Here is a 25,606-nt window from a genome sequence, read left to right as displayed (position 1 = left end):
AGTTTTACAAAATAATGAATACTTTCAAATTTTAATGCTGTCGTCGTAGTAAATAGTTAGGATTTCTGTTTCTACTTTTTATGCCAAGCATACAATTGTAGAGGCATATTTCGTTTTCAATTCTGGTTGTGCTTGTGTCCCTCCATCCATCAGGTTTGTATCAGGTTTAAGTTTTGGTTTAAGGTTAAAGTTTACACCCCTGATTTTGTTGTTCACTAAATATGGAAATGAACACATATTGTTGTGTTATTTTGTATTGCATATTCTCATGAATTGCCTAAATGGTGTATATTTCAAATCAGTTTTAGTTTTAAAATATTTTTCTAAAATTAAGGGAGATAAATTCATTTGTGTGAGAAACGAGCGGGAAAAATTCCTACAAAAACAGTAGAACACTAAAGTTTTTGGACTGCAAATACCTTTAACACAACACTTTCCATTGTTTTCCAAACAAGATTTCAATCATATAAATCAATAATTATGAATCTTTGTGTTTGAGCTTTTGATTTTGCCATTTGATAAAGGACTTTCTGTTTTGAATTTTCCTTGGAGCTCGGTATTTTTGTTATATTTACTTTTTTCTGAACAAAATCATTTTATTTTTGCAATAGATAGTTTTTATTGATTTAGCCCCATACAAAAATAAAGAAAAAAATGAAACTGATTATGTTTAAGAAAGGAATGAATAAATGAAAACTGTAATTTCAGAAATTATTGTGTGCATTTATTATTGAGATTTTTGAGGAATGGACAAACATGTGAGATTATTTATTGTGATTTCAGGATAATTGCATATAGATATATGTATCAGTTATCATAATGCAAGTTCTTATTATTGCGATACTCAACCAGTGGCATTATTTGCACGAATAAAAACCTTGCAATAATTTCTAAATTTAGAGAATGTAAAAATTCTTAAACTTATTTTAAATTTCAGCAATCTGTTTGTACAATGGCGTAGCATACAGACAGGGACAACAATGGTATGACGGATGTGATTTGGTCTGCAGATGTGAAGATGCAATGGCAGGATTCTATCGTTGTCAACAAAGGTAAAATACTATTCATTGTTATTACATTTTACATAAAGCAATTTTTTGCAAGGAATAACATTTTGCTGTGGGAAATACAGATGATTGAATGAATCAACACATATATGAATACTGTACACCAACTTATTTTCATGAATACTTTGTTTCGTTTTAATTTCTTTCTAGCCAACCTCACAGTGATTTATTGTCGCTATTTTATTATTTTCTTGATATATTTCTATAAGGGGAGATCCAAGTTTCACATATTCACATTATTTTCTACTCAAAATTCGCAAAAATAAATCGCTCACGAAAATTAGTTTGTTAACAGTAGGTCTCAAAATATTTACTCGCCAAATATTATTCAGGTATCACATTACACAGACTTTGACTTGATATGATAGAACAGATATGTGTTGGATGAGCACCTTGTTAATTTGGCTGTGCAGGGCACACATAAGTTTTTATGAAATTGCTTGGCAGATGAGACCAATAGATGAAAGATTTTCATGTTTTAATCCCAGTTGGCAGCAAATAGAGAACAGTATAACCATACTCAATTCCAAAAAGTTAAATATTTATTGCTAGTGTGTTTATCCATGATGATTTGAAATAATAAGATGTCAATGAATACTTGAGTATTGCTCATTAGTATAGAGTATCGAATACCAAAATAATACTCAATTAATCAGTTTCCTGTGAACATTGCCCCTTTCTCTCTCAAAAAAAGATTTTTCCGGAAAACGCTCCTCGGAGAATAAAATAAAATCACTTAATAAAAAAATGGTTAAAAAACGTTTTGTATGTTTGCTCGAAATAGTACATGTAATAATTGAGCAATTAGTTATGTCTAACATAAATTCCTTGATTTCAGATGTAAGAGTTACAGCAATACACCTTCATATTGTACTTTGGTGCCTGATCCAAAAGACCCTCAATGTTGTACAGTTCCACAATGCCAACTGATACCAGATAATGCCACACCTACTCCTGGAATCTTCACTCCCCCAGTACCAGTCTATGGGTCATTTACTGGCAGTGCTCCAAACCCAACACCGCAACCCACTCCAGCACCAACCATGAGACTACCTAATGGACAGATTGTCACAGTAACTCCTCGACCAGGACTGCCGACACAACCAGCACCAACTCCTCAGCCAGGTAAATAGTTTAAATAAAAAGGGAACAGTTTTTTGTGATACAAATTGTTATGTTTTTAATTTTCACAATCAGGTTAGCAATAGTATTAGCCCAATGTAAGTTGTTACAAGATATAAATACCACACCCACTCCTCAACTGAAATCTTTCAAGTACTGATTAATTTTTTTACATGGATTCAGGCAAAATTATGATTTAAGTGGTTATTTGATTTTGTGGTTTTGCCAAAATATGCAAACATACTCAAGTTCCTAACTGTGACTTTGAAATGAAATACAGCAATAAAAGTACTGTTCCTTTGCTTTTTGTGTTTTTTTACTCTACACATACTGATTTTGTGTCATGGATGGATACCCTATATCCTTTCTTTTCCACTATAGTAAATTTGTACTTCATTAAACATTTAAAATCGTGTTTTACCTATAAACCCGAAATCCACGAAATTTGGAATCCCAGGAATAATAATGAATCCACAGTATTCAGAGTGTTGTTGCAGTCTTTTAAAAACTTGTTGGCATTTTATATCAAAGTTGTTCAAGTGAAACAACCTGCTTCTGATGACTTTACCAACACATGTCTTACCTAAGCAATTCACACAGCTATCACCTTTTGAAAAAGCTGTTGCAACAATATTAAATAGATTGAACAACTTTCTGAAAAATGATCAACCTAAAAATGGCTCCTGTTGTAATGGCAGGACTGTATTCTGATGAGAGGTTATTTAATGTTCATTTGGAACTATTACATGCCTTCGAAGGATGAGAACATGTTAATATCATTTGATTATCAACACTCTTGAGCTTGGTTATAATGATGCTAGTTCACAATCTATAAGTATGCAGGATGACATGTCACCCTTATCAGACACATTACTCTGACTTTAAGCTAGCCAGTATTTGCACGTATTTCAATGTGTTGCATGCATCGTGGAGAAGCAGCTTTTTCTAGTTTTAAAGTCTTAGATTTAACCTGTTAGGGAATCAAACAAATCAACTCTCACGATTGTTGCAAGCTCTCTAAGACGAGTGTGGGAGGTCATGGATTCAATCCCCAGCTGAGTCAAACCAAAGACTTTAAAATTGGTATTTGCTGCTTCTTGGCTAAGCATGCACAATTTAGGAGTAAGAGCAGATGGGTCAGCCCTGAGTTAGAAAATGTGACTGGGTAGGATGACATGTCCCCTGTGGACTGTTACCTTGAGAACTAGCACTTAAAATCCTGCTCAGCATATCAGTCTAGCACAAAGCAGGGTTCATATTCATATCACATCAACATGTTCTTGCCCTGAATATGCATTTGATTTGCCACTAGAGGTTTAACAACCATCCATCCATCTATCTAAGAGGACACTTCCCAGAGAGTAGAATAAATTCTGTATCAGGCTTTTAATGTATATAACTCACTTTTTTCATACCTTTTATATCACCCCTTTGAGATATAAATCTTACTGTAATCAGTATCAAGAAAGATTTTTCATTTAAATGTGTGAAATTTTGTTGTTATATTGAAAAAGAGTGATGTCAACATTGATTGATTGATTTGTGTTAAAGCCACTTTTAGTGCTATTGGCTATTTAGCATGTTTAGTGGAGATCAGTTTTTATTGGTGGAGGAAGCTGGAGAAAACCACAACCTTTTGCAGGAAAATTGATAATCGTAGTCAGTTAAGATTGGAGTTGAATGCACCTGCCACATGCAGGGTTGAAACTCACAATATCATGTTGACAGGCTAGTGATACAGTAGTTGGACTACTAAAACTACTCGGCCACAAAGGCCCCTGATGTAAATATGAAGACGACCATAAAATCTACACTAAAAAGTCATGGGCTGCGATAGTGGTACAATACTGAAGGCATCAAAGGTTTATACATGTATGTTTTATTTCAGGTTGTTTCTACAAAAATAAATCCTACAAACAGGGACATACTTGGGATGATGGCTGCCAATACAGATGTGAATGTGTTAATGAGATGATTGGACAATACAAATGTACTGAAAGGTGAAGGCAATTGTTTCTCCCCCCCCCCTCCCCCCCCCCCCCCCCCCCCAAAAAAAAAAAAGCACTCCAAATAACTCAAAAAACAAAACTTTTCTGACCTCATCTAACAAACAAACTAACAAACTAGGCAATTTTTTAAAGAGAAATTTTGAGATAATTTCATTGTTGGATTTTAGCAATGTCCTTTTTGTTGCTGTCTGATCTTAAATCAATTAAAGTGTTACCACTTTTGTAAGGCTTGTTGATGGAACATTTAGCTGTAATATGTCATTTGGTATCATCTGCCTCTCTTTTTAAATGACTTATCATTATTCAATTAAGAATGAAGTTGTCAGATTTAAGATTTTAAACATAAATGTCTTTTGATACAAGTGTCAAATGCCTCTAACTTAAAGCACCTGAGATCACCCCAAGTTTTTGATGGGGTTTGTGTTGCTTAGTCTTTAGTTTTCTATGTTGTGTCATCTGTGTTATTTATTATTATTATATTATTTATATTATTATTTGTCTGTTTGTCTTTTTATTTTTTGCCATGGCATTGTCAGTTTGTTTTCGATCTATGAGTTTGACTGTCCCTCTGGTATCTTTCGTCCCTCTTTTAAAACCTCAGTTGTGTAATTATTTACCTTTTCTTATTTTATAGATGCCAGACTTATCCTAACCTACCACAATTCTGTACATTGATTCAGAATCCCAAGGACAGCTGTTGTCCAGTGCCTTACTGTGACAAAGTTAACCCAACTCCATCTCTACCAGCAACCTATCAACCATATCTCCCAAGTACAAACAATCCATTGTTTGTGAACCCAGAAACCAATCCTCCAAAGACAGGCCAGAATACTCCATCACCATTTGGAAAGTCTGGTGAGTATAAATGTTGTTGTAAAATGTTATAAAACACTATAACATCATCTTCCTATGTTACCATCTTATATTAGTACCGTTGTGCAAATCTTTTGATTTATATAATTTTTTCCTTATCTGTGCAGTATTGTCTATTCTAGATGATCCATTACATATTAAATCTGCTGGTTGGTCCTTTTTATAGACTTCTATATAGATATATTAATTATCCACCAGAAATTATTGCTTCTTACATAATTCTTTTAAAAGTTTTAATTGAGGAGAGTAATCATTTGGTAATTACATCAACAATATGTATTTTGAAGTGACTCACCTGGGCCAAAGTTGGGAAGTGGGAATCAGGGATCTTCCTGCCCACTATGATTGTTGATAAGGGATAGGGATGGTGATGGGGAGATAACCGGGTTGTATGGACTGATTCCTCACATCAATAAACTAATGGAAAATTATGCTAAGAAAAATGCTGCAAAACTTATAACAATAACCACCATCAACATGTTGTCAACTTTTACAAATAATAGAAGAGAAAAGTTGGAGAAGTTGGTTATGACCAGAAAGTTGTTTTTTAATTTATTTAGGATATTGTGTATACCAAGGAGTATACTACAGGCAAGGACAGACTTGGAATGATGGCTGTGAAAAACGTTGTAGATGTGATGATGTAACCACAGGCCTCTACAGCTGTACACAGAGGTAAGATATTAAAGTATGAAGTACATTCATATGGAAAAATTACTTCATGATAAAATTCCAAGCATTCAAGAAAATGTGGAAGTACAATTATTACAAGTAGTTCTTTAAACACAAGTTCTCTTGTAAATATCAAATTAGTTTGAATTTACAATTGATTTTAAATTCTGTAGTTGTAAGATTGACAAAGCCAAAGCTATGAAGAACAAAGATCAGTAAAAACATCACTAAAAAGATGGGGGGGGGGGGGGGGAGGGGGTTGGAAGGCACTTTATATTAATAATACATGGGTGTCAGAGCAACTTTTCTCACTTTAATGCACTATGATTCTTAATTGCAATTGCCCCTACATATTTTTCTGGAATAGCCCTTGAGGGATCTATAGCCGGAAAAATAATATAGACACCTGTCTTTTGAAGGCACATATTGGCTTCTTGATTCTTTTCCTTTTTTCTGTGTTTATTGGTTACTGTCTCATTGATGTTAACCCTATTTTTCTTATTCAACAAATAAAAGTACTTTTTATGGTGATCCATATTTTTCTACGGAACACATCTACTATATTTTATTTTACAGATGTCCAGTATTCAACAATATACCCTCATCATGCACTTTGGTTGCTGACAAAAGTGATCCATGCTGTACCGTACCTCAATGTAATCTTTTCCCAAGCACTGCAGTATACACCGGAACAGGCACACCACCAACAACTGCCAGACCAAACATCATTGTACCTACTCCAATTCAGGGTGCTATTACTGGTCAAGGAACTATTGCTCCTAACAATCCCCTTGTGCCTAACTACAACCAGTTTGCTGGAAATGGAACAGGTAAATTTATTTATATCTTTGGTTTAATGCATTAAAAACACATTCTTGAAAAAGTTTGCCCAAAGAATCAATAACTGATTATAATTTTTTATTTTTTGAATGTTGACCATATGAATAAAAGGAGGCAATTGTCCAGGTGCCAATAGGTAAAAAAACTATAGTTAAGATCACCTGAAGTAAGCTTTTTCACCTTGTGTAATATCAAATTTAAATACCTTACAGTTGTTTTAAAAGCTTGAAAAAGATTTTTCAAATTGAACTGACCAGATATAGGAAAATAATTTAAACACAGGGTGTTTTTTTTTTGTCATAGGATAATTTAAATCAGATGTAGTACAATTTAACTTGCCATTTCCCATTAAAGGTGAGCTTTGAGACTAAATAGTTAAGGTTTCATACACATTACCTCTTAGTTACAAAAATCAGTAAATAAATTATTTTATGTTTTAGAACAATATTTTGTAAGAAATTATAATGTTTATTTATACTTTAAAAGACCTTATGAATTTTTGGTACAGGCAAAGTATATATGAAATAAACAAATTCATTTTCTTACCAGGTTATTGTGCGTACAAGAGTAAGACCTACACTCAGGGACAGAGATGGGACGATGGATGTAATTATAGATGTCAGTGTATTGATGCCCTTAGAGGTCGTTACAAGTGTGATTACAGGTAAGGCCGTACAAAAGGTGAAAGGTCATGATAGAAGATACCATATGTTCAATTCACCGTTTCAGAATGTAATGCAGTCTGGGTAATATTTTAAAAGCATACACCAAAACTTTGTGATTGGTTTAAAACCTACTAAACAATGGAAATTCAACCAATGACATAACGTTATTTTCATTTTGGTGTACGAACAATGAGATTACCCAGAGTCCTTTAGATTCTGAGTAGGCGAATGGCAGCTGAAGTCTGTATTAATCATATGACTCTCATTGCAAAAACTCTTCTATCTATTGGAACTTGATCAGAAAAATAATGGTTACACAAATATAGATACATGCCAATGGGATGTTCATTAAAATTAAATTTAATATTTTCTATGATGGTTAACCCTTTTTTAGGAGTAAAGATTGCACTTACTGCAGTCAAATCCCTATATTTACTGGCTGGTTAGCTATATTTCTGCCATTTTATACCTGTTTTTTGTGATAAAGCAGAGCATTTTTTTAGATCCTTCCCAGTTCATTTGAAGCAATTTATGAATAATGTATGCCCAGAAATTAAATATTCAAAAAGAATGATTGTTTAATATTACAGATGTCCACAATACTACAATCTGCCTGCTTATTGTACCTACCAACAGGATCCAAATGATGCATGCTGTCGTAAACCCAGATGTGATCCAAGTCAAACTGTAACACCATATCCAACTACAAATGGACCTTCAATTACTCAAGGACCAATAACACCAAAACCATTTAGTAAGATTGTAATAAGATAGAAAATAAGATGTGATGAAATTTTTTATAGTTTAAGCCACATAGAACTAATGTTTAGATTCTCATCCATTTTTCCAACAATAAAAAATTCAGTAAAGTACGGAGTATTTTTACTTTTCATTTTTTGCTGATTTTGATGATACTGACATTAGTTTTTGAAATTGAAAATGATCAAAGATATACAGGTAAAAAAACTGAGGCTCGCCTATCTATTAATTCCAGATGTCAATCATGATTACAATGCTTGAGCAAACATTTATACAAACAAAGCAAGCAAGTCAACCAAACCTTTAAACTACAAGCTTTAGGAACAGAGCTCTAACAGTCAAGTCAGGACAATACAATCGTTTGGAAGCCCTGGTTGGATGAGTGAATATTCTGTAAAAAATGTTGACTTAATGATATAAAAGGGAGATAACCTAAGTCATGCATTAAATTGCCATATATACCATTATTCAAACTAATAAAGACCTCATGGTCCCTTATTCTCTCTGCTTAATGATGGAGTGAGTGTAGAGAGCAGAACGTAATTCCTGGATAGTTCTGAATATAAATCACACTAATTTTGCCAATAATCAAAAGTCAACATTATGCAATAAATGTTTTGTTGGAAAAATAAATTATAATTTAGTCCTGCCTGAAACAATGTTTAGGACAAATGTATTACCCTAATGAAATGTCTTTTTAATAAAAGTTTTTTTATACTAGTGTGCTGAAAAAGCTGTGATTCCATATATGTGCCTGATAGTAAGGTGTTTGATTTCTCCACACTATTTTAATGAAACAGAAAGTTATTCACTGTTGTTGGATGGTAAGAATATTTTGATTACATTGCATTTGCTTTATACTAAAAACAACCAAAAGTCAAATTATCATGAATTATTTTTACAATTTTTTTTTTACAGATATGTGTGTCTACAAGGACAGGACCACACATGCACAAGGATCAAGCTGGGATGATGGTTGTAACCTCCACTGTACATGTGAAAATGCTACCATGAACATCTACCAATGTCAAGCCAAGTAAGATTACTTACTGCTTTTTACCTTTTGTTTTATATCTATACAAAGATATCTACAAATTCTGGTGACATAGATTCTTTATTGTTAGGAAGAACAAATCAATTTGAAAACAATAACAAAAAGATCAACTAAGATTACATTCACCAAAAAAAATATAAATGCACATATATGAGACAACATTCCAATATAATATCTAATACTGTCAATTCAGAAATTTTGTTGATGCTTTTATTAATACAAAAAATGCAACAGTATCATGTTCACAATAATAAAACCTCTGTTCATAATTTCAGTGGTGATTTTCCTTCATAAAATTTTTGCAGTCCCACATTTTTACCAGTAATCAGTGATTCAAATAATAATTGCATCAATTTCTGAATTTACTGTAAATCAAAGAAGAAAATTTTGTATTATTGATCTTGACAACTGCAGGAAGCTTTTTAAAGATGAACTAAAAAGCTGATATCTGACAGTGAGGTCTAGACAGCTCCTATGATTTACTTCTAGTGGTAATCTTTGCTATGAATTTAGTGATAATTTCTACGTACTGTGGATTCATTTAATTTCATTGATACCAATTTTCGAGGGAAAATTGTATTATTGTTGATATTTGATATCCTGGTTTTGCTAAAGTCTGCATACAATTATATAGAAAATTTGTGCTTGGTTGAATATTCAAATTCGTGGTTTACAAATACCAATGAAAACCACAAAAATTTGTATCTCACGAATTATAACGAATTCACAGTAATAATTTTAATGAAGACGTCAACAAAGCATATAAAATGGTGAAGTTGTCTTACAAATTGAATGAAAAATCACCAAATTAACAAAATACACATATGACAATATTTTGATTATATATATACTTTTTAGATGTAAATTGTTCCAGTCGTTACCAGCTCAATGTAGTTTGGTAACAGATCCCAGTGATGGATGTTGTAAGATTCCAAGATGTGTCGCCACGGGAACCAACATTCCATTGAACCCAATCTACAACACATTCAATGGGTCATCTAATGTAAAACCAAAACCAGGCCAACTGAACCTTGTTCCAGTGGGACAATACGGTGTGATATCTGGCACTAACTGGCAAAGACCAAACGGAACTACTTATACTGGAGTTGGAGGAGGAGGTATTTATATAGATTCTACCATTCCATTGAGTGTGATACCATATTTCACCACTCGAGACAGTTAAACTTTCAAATTTAAAACGCGAGGCTTGCCTAGAGTTTTAAATATTTAAAATTTAACTGTCGAAAGCGGAAGTATATCTTAAGATTTGGCGATAGAATCTGTTTCTCTGATAACATTCAGAAGAAATGCAGACAAATTTAATCCTTCTTTTCCAATGATCTGCTAAAAGATGTGTTCTTTCTATGTAACGTCATCAGGCATGGTCACAATAGGAAATTCAGAGAAAAGCAAGAAAATTTTACCACACATTGACTATTAAAATAAGAATAATCAACAGGAAAATTATAAATCAGCTAAGAATTAGAGAAACTATCTTATCAACACATTATGTTTAAGAAAAGGGAGAATCCAAATGTAGGTAGGGTGAGGAAAGACGAAAGGGATGCAGAGTTTTGATAAATGTTTTATACCCTGTCTAATGAAATAGGGGGCTTTATGATTTCTGGTCCGGTCCTCTGTCCATACCATATCAGGTTAAGGTTTGGGGTTTAGGTAGTTTATCATTAAGTTGTGGTAAAATCAACTTGAAAGTTCATTATGATGCGAGATTTTAAATGATAAGCTAAATTACTGTTTTAAACCCTGATTGCATGGTTCAAAGAACATGAAAATTTGCAAGGCATATTGTTCTTTTGACACATACTGTTGTTCCTTTCCTGTTTTTTTCACCCCTTCTAGCTATAGAATTTATAAAAAACAACTCAACACCAAGCATATGAAAATTTTAAACCCTCTTCCAAAAGAGTGTTGTCTTGTCTGTCCATCCATCCCATTAAATTGCTATTGGATTTCTCACACGAACTTCAAATTATACATTTCTGAAATTTGTTATCACACTTTATGTCAGCATGATATACAATGTGTCACGGTTTCAGATTTAAAAAAAAGTTTTTTATCATTTCATTGTCATTTTTATCATCGTCATCAGAGAAGAGAACAGGTCTAATGAGTGCTTGATTCTGTTCGTCCTAAGCACATAAAAGGTAACCCCTTTACCGGACTTGTCAAACAGCTTTTTGTTTTTGCCAATAAAACTAGTACTGTATTGAAATTGTACGATTGTAGAGAAGGATGTTATACATCTGCCAATAAAATAAAACTAACACCGCTGAAATTGTACAACTGACTAGAGAAAAGTGCATAAAACTCATAGTGTCTTATATGTTTGACTTTTTACAGGATTTGGAGCCTGTGTATACAAGAATAAGGTGTATAATCAAGGACAGTCCTGGGATGATGGATGTGATTACGTCTGTACCTGTGAAGATGCAACTAATGGACAGTATAGATGTGTAGCAAAGTAAAGATTTATTCACATTTAAGGATGTTTGCTCCTGTTTCAAAATAACAACCTTTTTGAGAAACTGTTATGAACTGATAGTATGTGAATAACGGAACTTAAAAAGCAGAAAAAAATGAAAGGTCCATGTACTTTTATTTGAGATATATTCAATTAAAGAATTTGAGGGAAATGATTCTCATTAGGCTTTTCCTACATTTAACATTGGTATCTTTTTTTTTCAAAAGCTATGAAAAAAACAAGAATTTCATAAGATTTTAGAAAATGGCATTTTAAACTATATGTTATAAAATTATGAGAAATAAAGTATGGGTTAGCTGGCAAAATTTTCATTGGCATTATGTGGATAAAACTAGAGGAATCTGAATATCTACCAAAAGTTAAAAAAAACCAACAAGAGTAGCAAATAGAATATTTTTTTTAGTATATATATTTACCATGTATATACCATATAGTTATGCAAAAATATTAGTACAGTTAAATCTACTGAAAAAAACTTGATGGCCATATTTGTGTCTGTGGCCCTTTATCTCAGTAAATAGGCCTTTTAAAATATTTGTAATTAATTTAATGTAAGATGTGTTCCTTTCCAAGATATGGCTGAAATATTTGCCCTGAATATTGGGCAAACAACATCAATGTATTTGTTGAGCATATGATTTTGATGTTTTTTAGTACCCGTTTAATTTATTCCATTTCTCCTTTTCAGATGTCCTCAGCTTCCTGATTCACTGCCTAGCTACTGTACCAAAATATCAATCCCGGGTCAATGTTGTGCTAAGCTTAAATGTGATATCCCAGGGGTATCATATAAACCACCAGGTGAAGTCATTGCTACATCAGCCCCCTTCATTAAGGTCACAGGTACACCAAGTGGTATAATTAATGTAGGAACACCTAAACCAACTGATGCTCCAACTTTACCAGGAGGAGGCTTCCCAATCCTCCCTCAACAGTTTTCGGAAATCAGAAGTAAGTCTCTCTTATATACTGTGGATTCATTTTTTTTTTTCGTGGATATCAATTTTCGTGGTTTTAAGAAAAATTGTAGTTTCATGGATATTTGATTAAACAACATCTGCATACAAACCTATAGTAAATTTATACTTCGTTGAACCTTTAAATTAATGAATTTGGTATCAACAGTAGAATACAAATTTACAGCAGTATTGACAAATCTATAAATGTAGAATTTATTATGATATCGTTGAACTATGAACAGAAATGCAAGATTTATTATTTTGATTTCAATAAATGCTGAACACGTATAATGAGATCATAAATTACAATGCAAGTTCATATTGATATGATACTAATCAAGCTGCAAAGTTAGAAAATCATGAAAATGAATCGTCACAAAATGGCTAGAAACGGATAAATAAGAAGATAAGTTGGTTTTCAGTACACATACTATTTATCTTTAGCATTTCTTAAACCAGTGAACATAATTTAAATTTTCTACTTTATTTCCAATAGAAATTCCATGGTTCAATGTAATAAAATAACTAATCCAAGAATTAAGATATCGACAAGTATTCAACTCGTGAACAAACAACACTGGTAATTAACTCATGCCCTACATGCATTCGTGAATTAATGTGTTGTTCGGTCACTCATTGAATATTTTTTTATTATTTGAATTCTTGGATTAGTTATTCTATAAAGATTCGTCTGTAGAATCGAAGAATTCATTGTATAAATGGGCCATTTATTATTACATTTTAATTTCCCCAGGTCAATGTGTATTCCATCGTAAAGCTGCTAATGGTCAACCAGAAAAATATCTGGTGTACAACCAAGGAGAAAAATGGAATGATGGGTGTGATTTCAGCTGTCAGTGTATGGATGGAAAAACCGGATATTATTACTGTGACCCACTGTAAGTATAAATAAATATTACTATTTTAAATACTTTTGTCCGGTTTCCACAACACTATCAAAAATGCAAAATTAGTATCCTGCAAAAAATGTATATATTGTACATTTCATGTAATAATATTGTACTGATGAAAAGTAGATAGCAGTATCATGCTGTGGGTAACATGATGAAAAGTAGATAGCAGTATCATGCTGTGGGTAACAAAAACATTCACTGTGTACAGTATTTACAACTTCACATTTTCCACATTTTATCTTCAATAGTATTGTACAAGCTGATGAAAAAAATACATTTACAAATAACAACTTTTCCATATTTAAAAAATAAAGAACTGCTGAACTAATGCCTCCTAAATTTTGTGCTGGTAGAGTTCCATTAAGTTCCCTTAAGTGTTGAAATTTTCACCAGTATTTTTTTATGATACAATTTATAATTTTGCTTTATAAATCTTAGTTTTCAAGAATTAAATTTTTTTTTGTATTTTGAATTCACTTTATTTCATAACAGATGATTTATAATTACTTTTAGCTGCCAAGGGAAGCTTGGTTATGGACCCACTTATAGTAGACCCAAGTTTTCAGGAATTAGTGACTTAAGCATGAACCTATTTTTTTCTTTTATGTGACAATTTGCTATATTTTGATGGATAGAATTAAATTTTGAAATTGAATAATGATTTCCTGATAGTCAAAATTTTGAACAAAATTATATAACAGTAACCATAGGAAACTAAAACTAATCTGAGATTATGGTAAAATTTCATGGAAATTCAGTAAAGAATGAGGTAAAAATATTGTTTTGAAAATTGATTTGATTTTCATAAACTACTGTGGATTCAGTATTGTTCACAGGATATCAATCCTTGTGGATTTAATGGGTAAAGGTCAACCATGAATTTAAATGATAAAGTACAAATGTTTTATAGGCTAGCATGCAGACTTTGTTTTTAAAACTAAAAAATTCAAGTATCCACTAAAAGACAATTTCTCCTCAATCCATGAAAATGATCAAATTAATGGATTTTGTTAACCTACTATTCATGTGTTGTATTAAAATATATTTCAGATGTCCTGTTTACAACAACTTACCTTCCAACAAATGTTACCTTCTGAAGGTCGCAGGAAAATGTTGCAACGAGCCAAGATGTCAGTTGGAGAATGGTCAAACGGTTAATCCACTAAAAGAACAGACAAAATATACCATCATTGGGAAACTGCCCAATGGTTACACAGGCTTTGGACCAAACTATAATTTCTCTACAACATTAGTTGGTGGAGGAAGTTATCAAAATTCATCAAACACTACTCCGAGAAATGGTAGGTTTAAAGATATTTGCTTAATATTGATGGTATTGATGTTTCAACCGAAACCAAACTTGTGTTAACCAATGTTTTTGCAATTGGTCATCTTTATTTTTATTGCATCGAAATATGTTTTCAGAACTTTATGAAATTCATACTAGAATTGTCCCAGGTGAAATTTGGCTGAATCTATTTTTAAAGTCATCTAAAGCAATGTTTCACCTGAACAATATATATATTCACACCTGAGCAATATACATATTTACACCTGAGCAATATACATATTTACACCTGAACAACATACATTTCACACCTGAGCAATATACATATTTACACCTGAGCAATATACATATCCACACCTGAGCAATATACATTTTTAGCTCTCAAAATATTTTTTAACCAGCTGTGCATAAGATTCCAGTTGACCTGACTAATAACCAGAAAATGGTTCTGCATCAAGATATACACTTATTACAGACCTCCTGTTATATTCTTTTATTTGAACTGATCAATTTGCTATAATCAAATAAAAAATGGAAATAAGTCATCATTGGCACTCATACCAAATCTTCTTATTTCTACCTGAGACTACTATAACACAGAGATTGGTCACTATAGATTTATTGGATTATCTGAGTCTCCGGTAGTTAGCTACGTTATTTTAACCTAGTTTCGTATTCGACCGTAGCAGACGACATATATCACCTATCACTGAGAATACTATAACAGTATCGGATATTATTATTTTTCTTTTAAAAATAATTTAAAAACAAAATTGAATTAATCAAAAAAAAAAAAGAATATAGTTTTTATCTTTCAAATGCAGTTATCTCTATTCATATTTAAATTTTTGTTTTTAATCATTAATAATTTGTTAATAGTTTGTTATTATGCGGCCACTCTTGAAAATGTGAATGTGATTAATCTTATCAATCTTACAGTTACATTGTTTTGCTACACGTCCGTTAATTGTATCTAATATAAAATATTTTGCCTGTAAAGACAGGTAGTCTCTAAAGCATGGGAGATGAATTTTGTTTCACAGCTGGGTGCCCAAGGTACACGAGGCTCCGTTTATTGCAGTAAACTTTTGTTCTATACTTGTAAGGTATTTCACTGCTGAGTGCCCAATATACATGTTTATTGTAGTAAACCTTGTCAAATATCGTCGGTGCACTTGTGGTAGGATTCAGGAGGGTGTGGATGGGGTTTTATAGAATGGAGAAATAGGGGCACATAAGTATAGAATGGAGAAAAATGGACCGACAAATAAAGAAAAGAGAACAGAAAATAATAAGTTATTAAGATTTAAAGAATAGAGAAAAATGGCATAGAAATTATAGGAAATAAAGAACCCCCATCCAGACCCTCATTCAGATTATCCAACGTAAATTTTTTTTTTCAAACAAGTTTCAACCCCCCCCCCCCCCCCACTTTTTTAAAAATTCCGTCTGATAATTAGGTCAAGTTTTTGCAAACAATGTAATAAGCGGTGATCACAGAAAAGAGAAAAAAATTCATTAAAGGTAAATGAGTAATTTCCTTGCGTAACAGATCAGCAAAGAGGTTATAACTGCAATGGATACATAAAGCAAACATAAGCCCTACAAATTATATATATGTTCCCAAAATATCGCCGGCATTTTCATTTTTCAATTCACAATGTCCAGTAACATTGATTTTTTATCTTGGGATGATAGTGATCTCAATCTTGATCTTTTACGTGGTGAATATACTGCATCAGATTTTGAATCTGAGGATGACTATACGTCCCTGCTGCAAAGACTGCAAAAACTACAAAAACTCCAAAAGAAGCATCAACCGCAAGTGCATGTAAATCAGAACGAAGAAGCTTCAAAATTACGTGACTGAATAATCAAATTATCTCCATGTTAACATAAATAGAACCACATTAGTGTAAATTACGATGACATTTTTTCAACACCAGAAATATGTGCCCGCTTTCAAAATCCCAGACAAGAAATTTTGTGCTTCAATACAGAGCCGTAAAGTTCTTGAAAATTTGAATATTGTCTATTGTTAAAGTGTCGTATGTTTTAGTTATATCGCTATGCTTTTTGTAACCCTAATAATTGAGCAACTCAGATGAAAAGAGTTGTGATTTGCTTTAGTTTTTTTAGCCACAGCAAATATAAATGTGCTTGTTCAATGTTTGGTGACAAACCATGTTAATTGTTGTCGGCATGCTGCTTTGTAAATAGGTTCCCTATGACATTTTTTTGTTGGGTAATTGCTGACAGTTTACCATGTGAAAATTCTGAGAAGCCAAAAATAATGCGGAATGTATAAATACGTAGCAATGTCAGATCTAAACAAGAATGTTAAATATGATAGCATATATTGATGTCACCTTTCTGTAAATTCAACTTCGATTCACAACTGCTTGTCAATGGCAACCCATATTTCATGTACAGTCAGCCTGATTAAACCGAAATGAACTATTTTCAAATTATGTTTAAAGTTTGTTTTTATGTTATGTCGTTACACCAATGTCCCATGCTAGTGGTGGTGATGAGCGCCTAAAAATATTTAACATTGTCACATTCTTTATGTGCCCCTCTCAAGTCAGGAGCCTGTAATTCAGTGGTTGCTGTTGGTTCATGTCCGTCATATTTGAATTTTCGTAAATTGCTTTGTTATTGTAGACACTTCATTTTCTCTAGTGAATTGTTATATATTTTCCATGTCGGGGACTTTTGAAGCTGACTGCACGGTATAGGTTTTCTCATTGTTGAAGGTAATTACGGTGCATTCCAATAACTTACATCCACTTCATTGAACTTCATTTGGACTAAAGGAGTTGTCTGATGATCATTAGCAAAAATATATAAAAATCTCCTTAAAGTTTGCTTCAAGTGGCTATTCCTTTAATATATAAAGATGTGTGGTTACTTGTTTTTTTTCTTTCATTGAACTGTTGTCCAAACTGAGCGTGTTAGTGAATTTCTGCATTCCTGTCTTAGTTTTAATGTATATAATAATAAAAATGTATATTCAAAGACTTAAATATTTATTTCTCCATGTAAGACAAGCATGACAAATTCAATGAAATTAAAAAAAATACTAAAAAAAGTCATTTTCTCCAGTAGTACTTCTCCCTTCTTCTAATGCGTGATTTCTTTCTGGGGGTATTCCTACAATAAAGAATATATTATAAATAAAAAGAAGTAATCTTTGTCAAGTTTATAGCATAGGCAATTCATTAATTTTTAAGACAGTAATCTGAGACTTGAGACTCAGCAGTAATTGACCAATCATGTCAATATGGATCAAAATAGTTAAACTGATAAAGGATGCAGACCAAAGATGCATGTACTTTTTACATCATGTTTGGGTCAATTATTTAAAAAAAATACGTCTATTTAGGAACTCATGATGTACTGGTATTTCACATGGTGACACATTTTCATTGCATAATATTATTATACTAGCATGTATAGACTGCATATATATTATCAAGGGAACCAAATATAAATCAAAATTTCTTTCACTAACAATACAAATTCACCTATCAGACCTCATGTTGTGTGTGTGCAACTTGTCTCGTGTGTTTCTCAGTTCTGCAGCGGGAACTTACTGATACAGAAAAATTGGAATTTCATATAATTACAAATTTTACATCATTACATGGGTTAATTACTAAGGCTTGCACATACATTATCCGGAAAACAGATTGTTCATCTGAATGTAAGTTATGGGTGAGTTGCTCATTGACCCTGTCCCACGGACTGGTAATAACTCGAGGTTACTTTCCGGTTTGGTCGGTAAATTCAAGTCTATAACTGCACTTATTTTATCTAAAGTGCTTATAAACCAACATTTATGAACATGTCAAATCTTATATTCACACTTACCGGAACATAACACTCTTTATAAATCCACATTTGTTAATTATTATTTTCTCTTTCGCTGTCAAAAATGGCAGTCGAATCCTTCTTGTCAATCATTGCGAGTCACGTGCTCGAAGACTTACAATTAATTACTATTTGACTGGTCAGTACGGGAAGTGACCAATCTCTGTGTTATAGTAGTCTCAGTTTCTACTTAAGAGCACAATAATTTTTGCATGGATATTTCATTTCCAAATTAGGTAACAAACCAGACAAAACTGTAGTCTTGTATCATATATCTTATTAATTTTGATGGCTCAGTGGTTGGATAGACATGGGTGTGCCTTAGAAATAAAAGAGTATTAACTTTGCTCTGAAATGTACATGAAAGCACAAAAATACATCAAAATTGCAATCTATATAAACTATTTGGTATAAAAATGCTCTGTAACTTTGATGGAAGTTTTAACAGTGCACTGGATTTACTATATTTGCTGCTTTAGGATGATGAGAAATAATGAATAATTGCTATTATAATTCATTTTCATAGTGTGCATATACAAAGGAAAAATTTACAAACAAGGTCAGCAATGGAGTGACGGATGCGACTTTGATTGCAGTTGTGACAATGCACAAAAAGGTGCTTTCAGTTGCACTCCTAGGTAATTATTGAATTATTGGCATAAGTGTAAGATGTAAAATGTCATGGCCAAACAACATTTAAGTAATTAAAAAACTCTCAACTGATAAAAAAATCAAAAATTACAATTCTGCAGATGACTGCACATTTTAACAACTGAAAATTATCATTGGCAGTTAGAATAAAGGTTTATATCAGGTGCTCTAGAAGGATACTGTGGATTCATTTATTTTTGTGGGTACCAATTGTCGTGGATTGCGGAAAACTTGCCTTTTCGTGGATATGTGATTTCGTGGTGTTGCCATATTCTGCATACAGCCTGATAGAAAATTTGTAATTCGTTGAACATTTAAATCTTGGTTCACCTGTATCCTTGAAAACCACGAAAATTGGTATCCAACGAATAATACTGAATCCACAGTAAGCCTAATTAACTTGCTCTGTTTGAGGAACTTTCAACTCTGGATTCTTAGTGATATTGTTTGTAATATTTGCCTTTTTTGAAACAACTGAAGCTAATTATTTTTAGTGAGGACTTGAATTCGTTGCTACCCCTGGTTTGTTTTTTTTATTTTGTGACATAGGGGTGCTGTGTCAATGACATGTACCCCACATTTCCTTTTATTTATTTGATTTCTAAATAAAGGACTTTTACTTTTTTTTTCCTTCAAAATTTATTTAAGCTTAAAACTGTTTACATATTTTACCATTAATTTTTCAATGGTGTAAATTGTTTTGAAGAAATGTAGAAGAATTGTAGAAAAACTGCATTGTAGAGGCTCTCTTTTCAAAGGTAGAAACTTTTGAATATCCTTGTATGATAAAATGTACATTTTCTTTATGACGATAAAATAATCGACTGATTTTGACGAATAAAGTTTTATTTTTTCCAAAAATAACGGTAACTGTTAATTATTTGTGACCTTTCACGAATCACGATAAAATTTTAACCAATTTGACAAAAGTAGCCGAAAATGACAGTTTGACACCTGACGATAAAGGGCATTCCTACCTTCTTGTATACTGTGGATTCATTAAGGATGTTTGCTCCTCTTGTTTTTGAATTTTTGTCACATATTCGGAATCCTTTGGTTTTTCCATGTAGTGCCATTACAAATTTTGGCCGCTAACCCCAACTTTTGTTTTCATAATTTTATTACATATAATTTAAAAAGACATTTTTGAAAATCTTATACAATCCTTGTTATTTTTTCAGTTTTTGAAAGAAAAAATGTGCCAATGTTAAATATATGAAAAATATAGAGAAAATCATTTCCCGCCAATTTTTTAATGGCTTATATCTCAAAAACAAAGACACAGACCCTTCATTTTTATTTGCTTTTTTGGTTCCCTTATTTGTTATAAACTATCAATTTATAACAGTCTTTTCAAAAGCTTGTTATTTTGAAACAGAGTAGCAAACATCCTTAACACTTGTGGGATACCAAGTTTTCCGGGATATTGTGGGTATAGGTCAACCTTGAATTTAAATGTTCAATGAAGTCCAAATTTTCTATGTGTTTTTTAACCAGCCAATTGACAAAGCCAGGAAATAAAATATCCACTAAAATGTCAATTTTTTCCTAACCCCATAAAAGTGGTAACCATGAAAATAAATGAATAGACAGTAGTGGAATAATTATGAGGATGAGAAAAACAGGGAAGTAAATTCCATCAAATATGTTTTAACACATGATTTAAGTGCATTCAGGTAGATCGGGTGTCTTTTTCTGAAAATCCCTTCTATTCATGTTGCAAAAATACTTTTTTGGTTTAAAAATAGTTTACCAAGTATCATTCTTACAAAAGAAACACTAAAACTTGAAAGTTAGATTTAAGTATGAAAAAAATAAATGTTAAGAAGTGTATTTAAATTTCCAGAAAAAAAAAAACTTTTTCAAATCAAGGGCAGATAATAATATTGAATTTGATAGGACAATTTGTTTTTTTTTTTATTTTTCAAGAAAATATGGTCTGTGATCCCCTATTTTTATTTGATATTTTGGATGTATTTATGAAAAGTAATTATCTCATTTAATTTTACCCAATTCTATCTTTTAAATGACACCTTAATAAAGAAAAATTAAGTTTCCCCTGTATAACCCATATGAAATATCTGTGATTGCATTAATTTCACTGTATTTTAATGAAAAAACTAGATATGTGACCACCCAGTTTTTATATTGAAATTTGAAAGAACATTGACCCAGAAGTCTTTCACTGAAGTTTAAAGAAAAATCTATCGTCAAACATATAGACACCCTAGCTACCTTTTTAATAAAACCATTACATCATTTTTATTTTAATCTTTGCATAGGTGCCCAACCTATACATCTCTACCATCATTTTGCAAACTGGTAAAATTAGAAAACGAATGCTGTAGCCGACCTAAATGTAATCAAATGAACGGCACACCTGGACCCATAATTACAACCACCACTTTACCTACACGTCCAACATGTGCATGGTGCAAGGATACACTAGATAATTGTAAAGCTTATGGACAAGCAGCTTGTCAAGCTCCATATATTCCATGGGCCAAACGTAACTGTGCTCACCATTGTAACTTCTGTGGTAAGTCTTTAAATTATTTTTTACAAATATTAATTTTGGAAGTATGAGTTTACTAGCAGGAATTTAATAAAAAGTGGTATTTTGCATCCAGCTTTTAACGTTAGTAATATTTATAAGGCTAACATGTCTAGGAATTGTCCTTCAAATCTCTCTGTTTGGCTTAACAAACCTATTGATGAAGGCTTCAATTTTATTGTTGTTGTTCAACTGGTGCCTTTGATATTTGCGGGGATTAACATTTATATTCCTTATTTATAGTTTTAGGCGACACTAAAAATGTTTTTTTTTTTTTTTTTCTGTAAAGTTTGCTCTTGGCATTAAAGTACAAGATGGTGCATTCCACAGAACTGTTTACTGTAAATCAACTTATTTTCATGGATACTTTGTTTCGTGTTTCGCCCTTTCTAGCGCACTTTGCAGCGATTTAAATTCGTAATTTTTATAAATTGACTTGATGTAGTTAAATATGGAAAGATATAACTTTTACATATATGCAACATTTATATTCACGTTAATTTTCTACTTGCGAAAGTAAAAAATAAAATCTCTTGTGAAAATTAGTTGGTTTACAGTATTATTCTTCATATAAAAGCTTCAAGGAAGTATGTCTTTATAATGTTGGTGGCATTGCCATTACACTACATCTATTGTTAAGAAATTCGATATGAGCGTTGATGATATTTTATAACAAAGCATTTGGCTTGGTTTTTGATTAGAAATCTAAGTATATCAAAGTAAACAACAACAAAAAAAAAAAAAATTATGTAAAGGAATTAAAAATTACCAAAACTGCTAGATTAATTTTTAAATAGAAATTGAAAAAAAAAGAGGAAATATATGTGGAAATTTCAATTTTGATATATTTGTGCCAGAAAATCATGTGAAAAAATTAAATTATGCAGAATAAGCGGCCCATTTAGAAGTGTTTTGCACAACACATTAAAATGTTGAAAAACTGAAAAATAAACCACAGTGACAATATTTGTATTAGTAATGAAATATGAAAACACTAAGATTCTTGATAAACAGTAATGTAAAACGCAATTAAAGGCCTTCTTAACTTTATCTTTCTGTGATTTTTTTCCAGACTGTTCAAGCAGTCCAACATTTACAAGTCCAGTAATCACAACTGTTGCATGTGATGATCCTAAATGTGTTGACAAGTTAGATAACTGTGATGACTTTGGAGATGATGCATGTACTGGTATATTCCACAGTTGGGCACTGGATAATTGTCCCAGACACTGTGGATTATGTAAGTTATTGTTTGTTTTATTTGTTCTTTGAAGTTCACCCTTTTCTAGAATGAAAGGTCTTTTTACCTGCGTCGCCAAAGCTCGAGTAACTCCTTCCATCCTTCCCTCCGTCCAAAAGAGTTAAAGAACAAAACATTCGTCAAACTTTTCTTGGCATCTATAAAAAGGATAATTTTATGTTTGGTCTGCAGCTTCATAATGTTGAGGTGTAGCGGGTAAGCAAATTTTACATCCGCTGTGCAGCCACTTCTTGTTTGCCGATAGTTTGAAATCTTACAACACTCATTGTTCAAGGAAAACTTTCTTCAAGATTTTCTTGGCTTCTATGACTGGGAATGATTTTATATTTGGTCTGCAGCTTCAAATGTTGAGTTGTAGCAGTTGAACTTTACATTTTCCATGCAGCCACTTCCTGTTTTCTGATAGTTTTAAAATTTTACAACACTCACTGTGCAAGGAAAGTTTGTTGTCAAAGTTTTCTTGGCTATAATGAAAGGGAATGATCATTTTTACTGCAGTATACATGTCACCTCAGTCAATTGCATTCAGTGACGCAGGTCCGGACCTGGTATTGGTTTTTTTTTTACTTTGTTGGAAAGAGGAGGAGGTTAACACAAATTCTCCAGTCAGTGTTTCATTAGATATCACTTAGAAACACTACGTGATGTATTGCAGAAATTGTTCTAAAGAGACCGAAATTGCAATTTGCATTTCTAAATACATTCAATTATTTCAACCCCCATTATTTTGTATATGATTTACTTCAGAAGTTTTGTTACCCAGTGATACCAAATTGATATAAATTTTTCAAGATTTAAAAAATCTTAAAGGGGATATTGTGGTCTTTCTTTAAGGATTGTCCTGGTTAATTGTGAATGGGTAATACATTTATTGTAATTAGCTCTTATACAGGTTTGGATTCTGTTGGTTAATGTTGAAAAATTACTCCTCATCTTTTACAAAAGTTGTCTTTCTTAGAGACTAGTACTCTATGTGCAGATTTTCAACCAGTATTAGTCCTAGGGTAAAAATGTTAGTTAAGAGCTAATACAGTGAAAATAATCATTAGATTTTGGGTTTTTGTCTCCCCTTGACAGAGTCAAAATGCGAGACTTACCAGTATGTTTGCTGTTTCTGATGGAAGCGGCAACAATTTGTTAAAGTTTGTGATCAAAGGTCAGTTCAAGCGGAACCACTAATGATAAATCAAAGATAATTTGGTATATTTAGTATACAATATGAGTTTTATTCATTGTGAAAACTGAAATTACCTGTAATTGTTCACATCTTTATTCTATGGTCTTTATGGACAGTTATTTAATTGACACATATCACATCTCCTTATTTTTATATATTCTGAAACAGTGGACAACTTACAAAATTCTTATGATATTGAAAGATCCAATAACCCTTGTACTAAGATATGAAAGTAGAAAAAAAAACAGTGTTACTCTATCTTATAGAAATAAAAATAGAAATAGAAATTCTTTATTTGACCAATTATGGACCCTTGCAGCCGTTGCAGGTTTTAAATTTCATACAATGATTACAATGATTTTTTTTTTAGACAATGTGATAATAGATTAAAACATAATAGAACAATGAATAGCTAGTGCATGCACAATGAAAGAGAAAAGGTAATAGGGGAGACAATCAATTAATAGGTAAGGATTATTTCCCTTTGAACAGTATCTTATAAACTTTCAAGATTATGAATTTGACAGGTTGTGAATTACAAACAACTGTACAAAGTGGATGTAGAGACATACAGCCTCAGATTTGTGGGTCTCAGAGAGATATCATATGTGGAAACGAAGCATACAAATCATGGGCTACAGTCAATTGTGAGAAGACATGTGGACTTGGAGGAACTTGCACAGGTAACACTTTATTTACAATTTTGTTTGTCATAAATTATTAACATTAAATAAACCAAATCTCTTTATTTTTATATCAATTAAAGGGAGGGGGATTGGGGTTGTTATGAAATATAAGCAAAAAACAATTAAAGACATCTAAAGACATGTATATTTATATGTTTGATATATGTATGATATACTTGAAATAGTAACTTTGAAATGACAGCTAATTTAAAATGCATTGCAGTATTTTGTTAAAGGAGAAAAATTGGTTTATCACTTAAAAAAAGCTATAACTTGTATGTTTTTGATTCTGAAGTAACTGACCAGCACTAGATGCAGTAAGAAGTAAAGTAATTCATTTATCTTTGCAGATCAATTTACAACATCAAAACGTAAGTTTTTTTCATTTTTTATGACAATACATTTTATAACACTTTTCAGAAGTTCATAACTAGGAGAAATGAGCAACTCACTATATAGGAGGGATTCTCTGTCCCCATACTAATAACTGTGAATTTAACAAGATTTGATTAAAATTCCTAATATTGTAAAGGCAACAAAGAAAGTCACAAAAGCGAGATATAGCAACTCTTAGATTCTGTAGTTGGCTCTGGTGTTGTCAACATTACGTTTCAGTCTGTGGTTGAAAGTTTTTTAAGACATCAATAACTTTGTCAAACCTTCATGGCATTCTATGAAA

The 25,606-nt window shown here is 32.1% G+C and overlaps 1 protein-coding gene and 1 long non-coding RNA gene across 2 annotated transcripts in view; one reads left to right on the top strand and one right to left on the bottom strand.

Moving 5' to 3' along the window:
• LOC127702007 (uncharacterized) overlaps positions 1-25,606 on the top strand; it is a 90,194-nt gene that overhangs the window by 61,557 nt on the left and 3,031 nt on the right. Inside the window, exons 53-71 of the mRNA XM_052205985.1 lie at positions 938-1,052; positions 1,906-2,192; positions 4,078-4,189; positions 4,833-5,053; positions 5,632-5,746; positions 6,320-6,573; positions 7,133-7,247; positions 7,839-8,002; positions 8,926-9,043; positions 9,920-10,179; positions 11,423-11,543; positions 12,253-12,515; positions 13,278-13,422; positions 14,488-14,738; positions 19,125-19,236; positions 21,532-21,788; positions 22,876-23,043; positions 24,769-24,924; positions 25,278-25,298. Of these exons, the coding sequence (XP_052061945.1) occupies positions 938-1,052; positions 1,906-2,192; positions 4,078-4,189; positions 4,833-5,053; positions 5,632-5,746; positions 6,320-6,573; positions 7,133-7,247; positions 7,839-8,002; positions 8,926-9,043; positions 9,920-10,179; positions 11,423-11,543; positions 12,253-12,515; positions 13,278-13,422; positions 14,488-14,738; positions 19,125-19,236; positions 21,532-21,788; positions 22,876-23,043; positions 24,769-24,924; positions 25,278-25,298 (3,255 nt within the window). The remainder of the gene's footprint in view (positions 1-937; positions 1,053-1,905; positions 2,193-4,077; positions 4,190-4,832; positions 5,054-5,631; positions 5,747-6,319; positions 6,574-7,132; positions 7,248-7,838; positions 8,003-8,925; positions 9,044-9,919; positions 10,180-11,422; positions 11,544-12,252; positions 12,516-13,277; positions 13,423-14,487; positions 14,739-19,124; positions 19,237-21,531; positions 21,789-22,875; positions 23,044-24,768; positions 24,925-25,277; positions 25,299-25,606) is intronic.
• On the bottom strand, positions 17,738-18,779 carry LOC127702375 (uncharacterized). The gene is made up of 2 exons (XR_007982392.1): positions 18,599-18,779; positions 17,738-17,878 (listed from the first exon to the last, which is right to left on the bottom strand). It is a non-coding gene; the product is annotated as an uncharacterized LOC127702375 (long non-coding RNA).

The sequence above is a fragment of the Mytilus californianus genome, unplaced genomic scaffold, assembly GCF_021869535.1.
Source record: "Mytilus californianus isolate M0D057914Y unplaced genomic scaffold, xbMytCali1.0.p SCAF_5, whole genome shotgun sequence".
Classification (NCBI taxonomy): domain Eukaryota; kingdom Metazoa; phylum Mollusca; class Bivalvia; order Mytilida; family Mytilidae; genus Mytilus; species Mytilus californianus.
The sequence above is the reverse complement of the archived record's forward strand: the minus strand, read 5'-3'. Positions and strand labels throughout refer to the sequence as shown.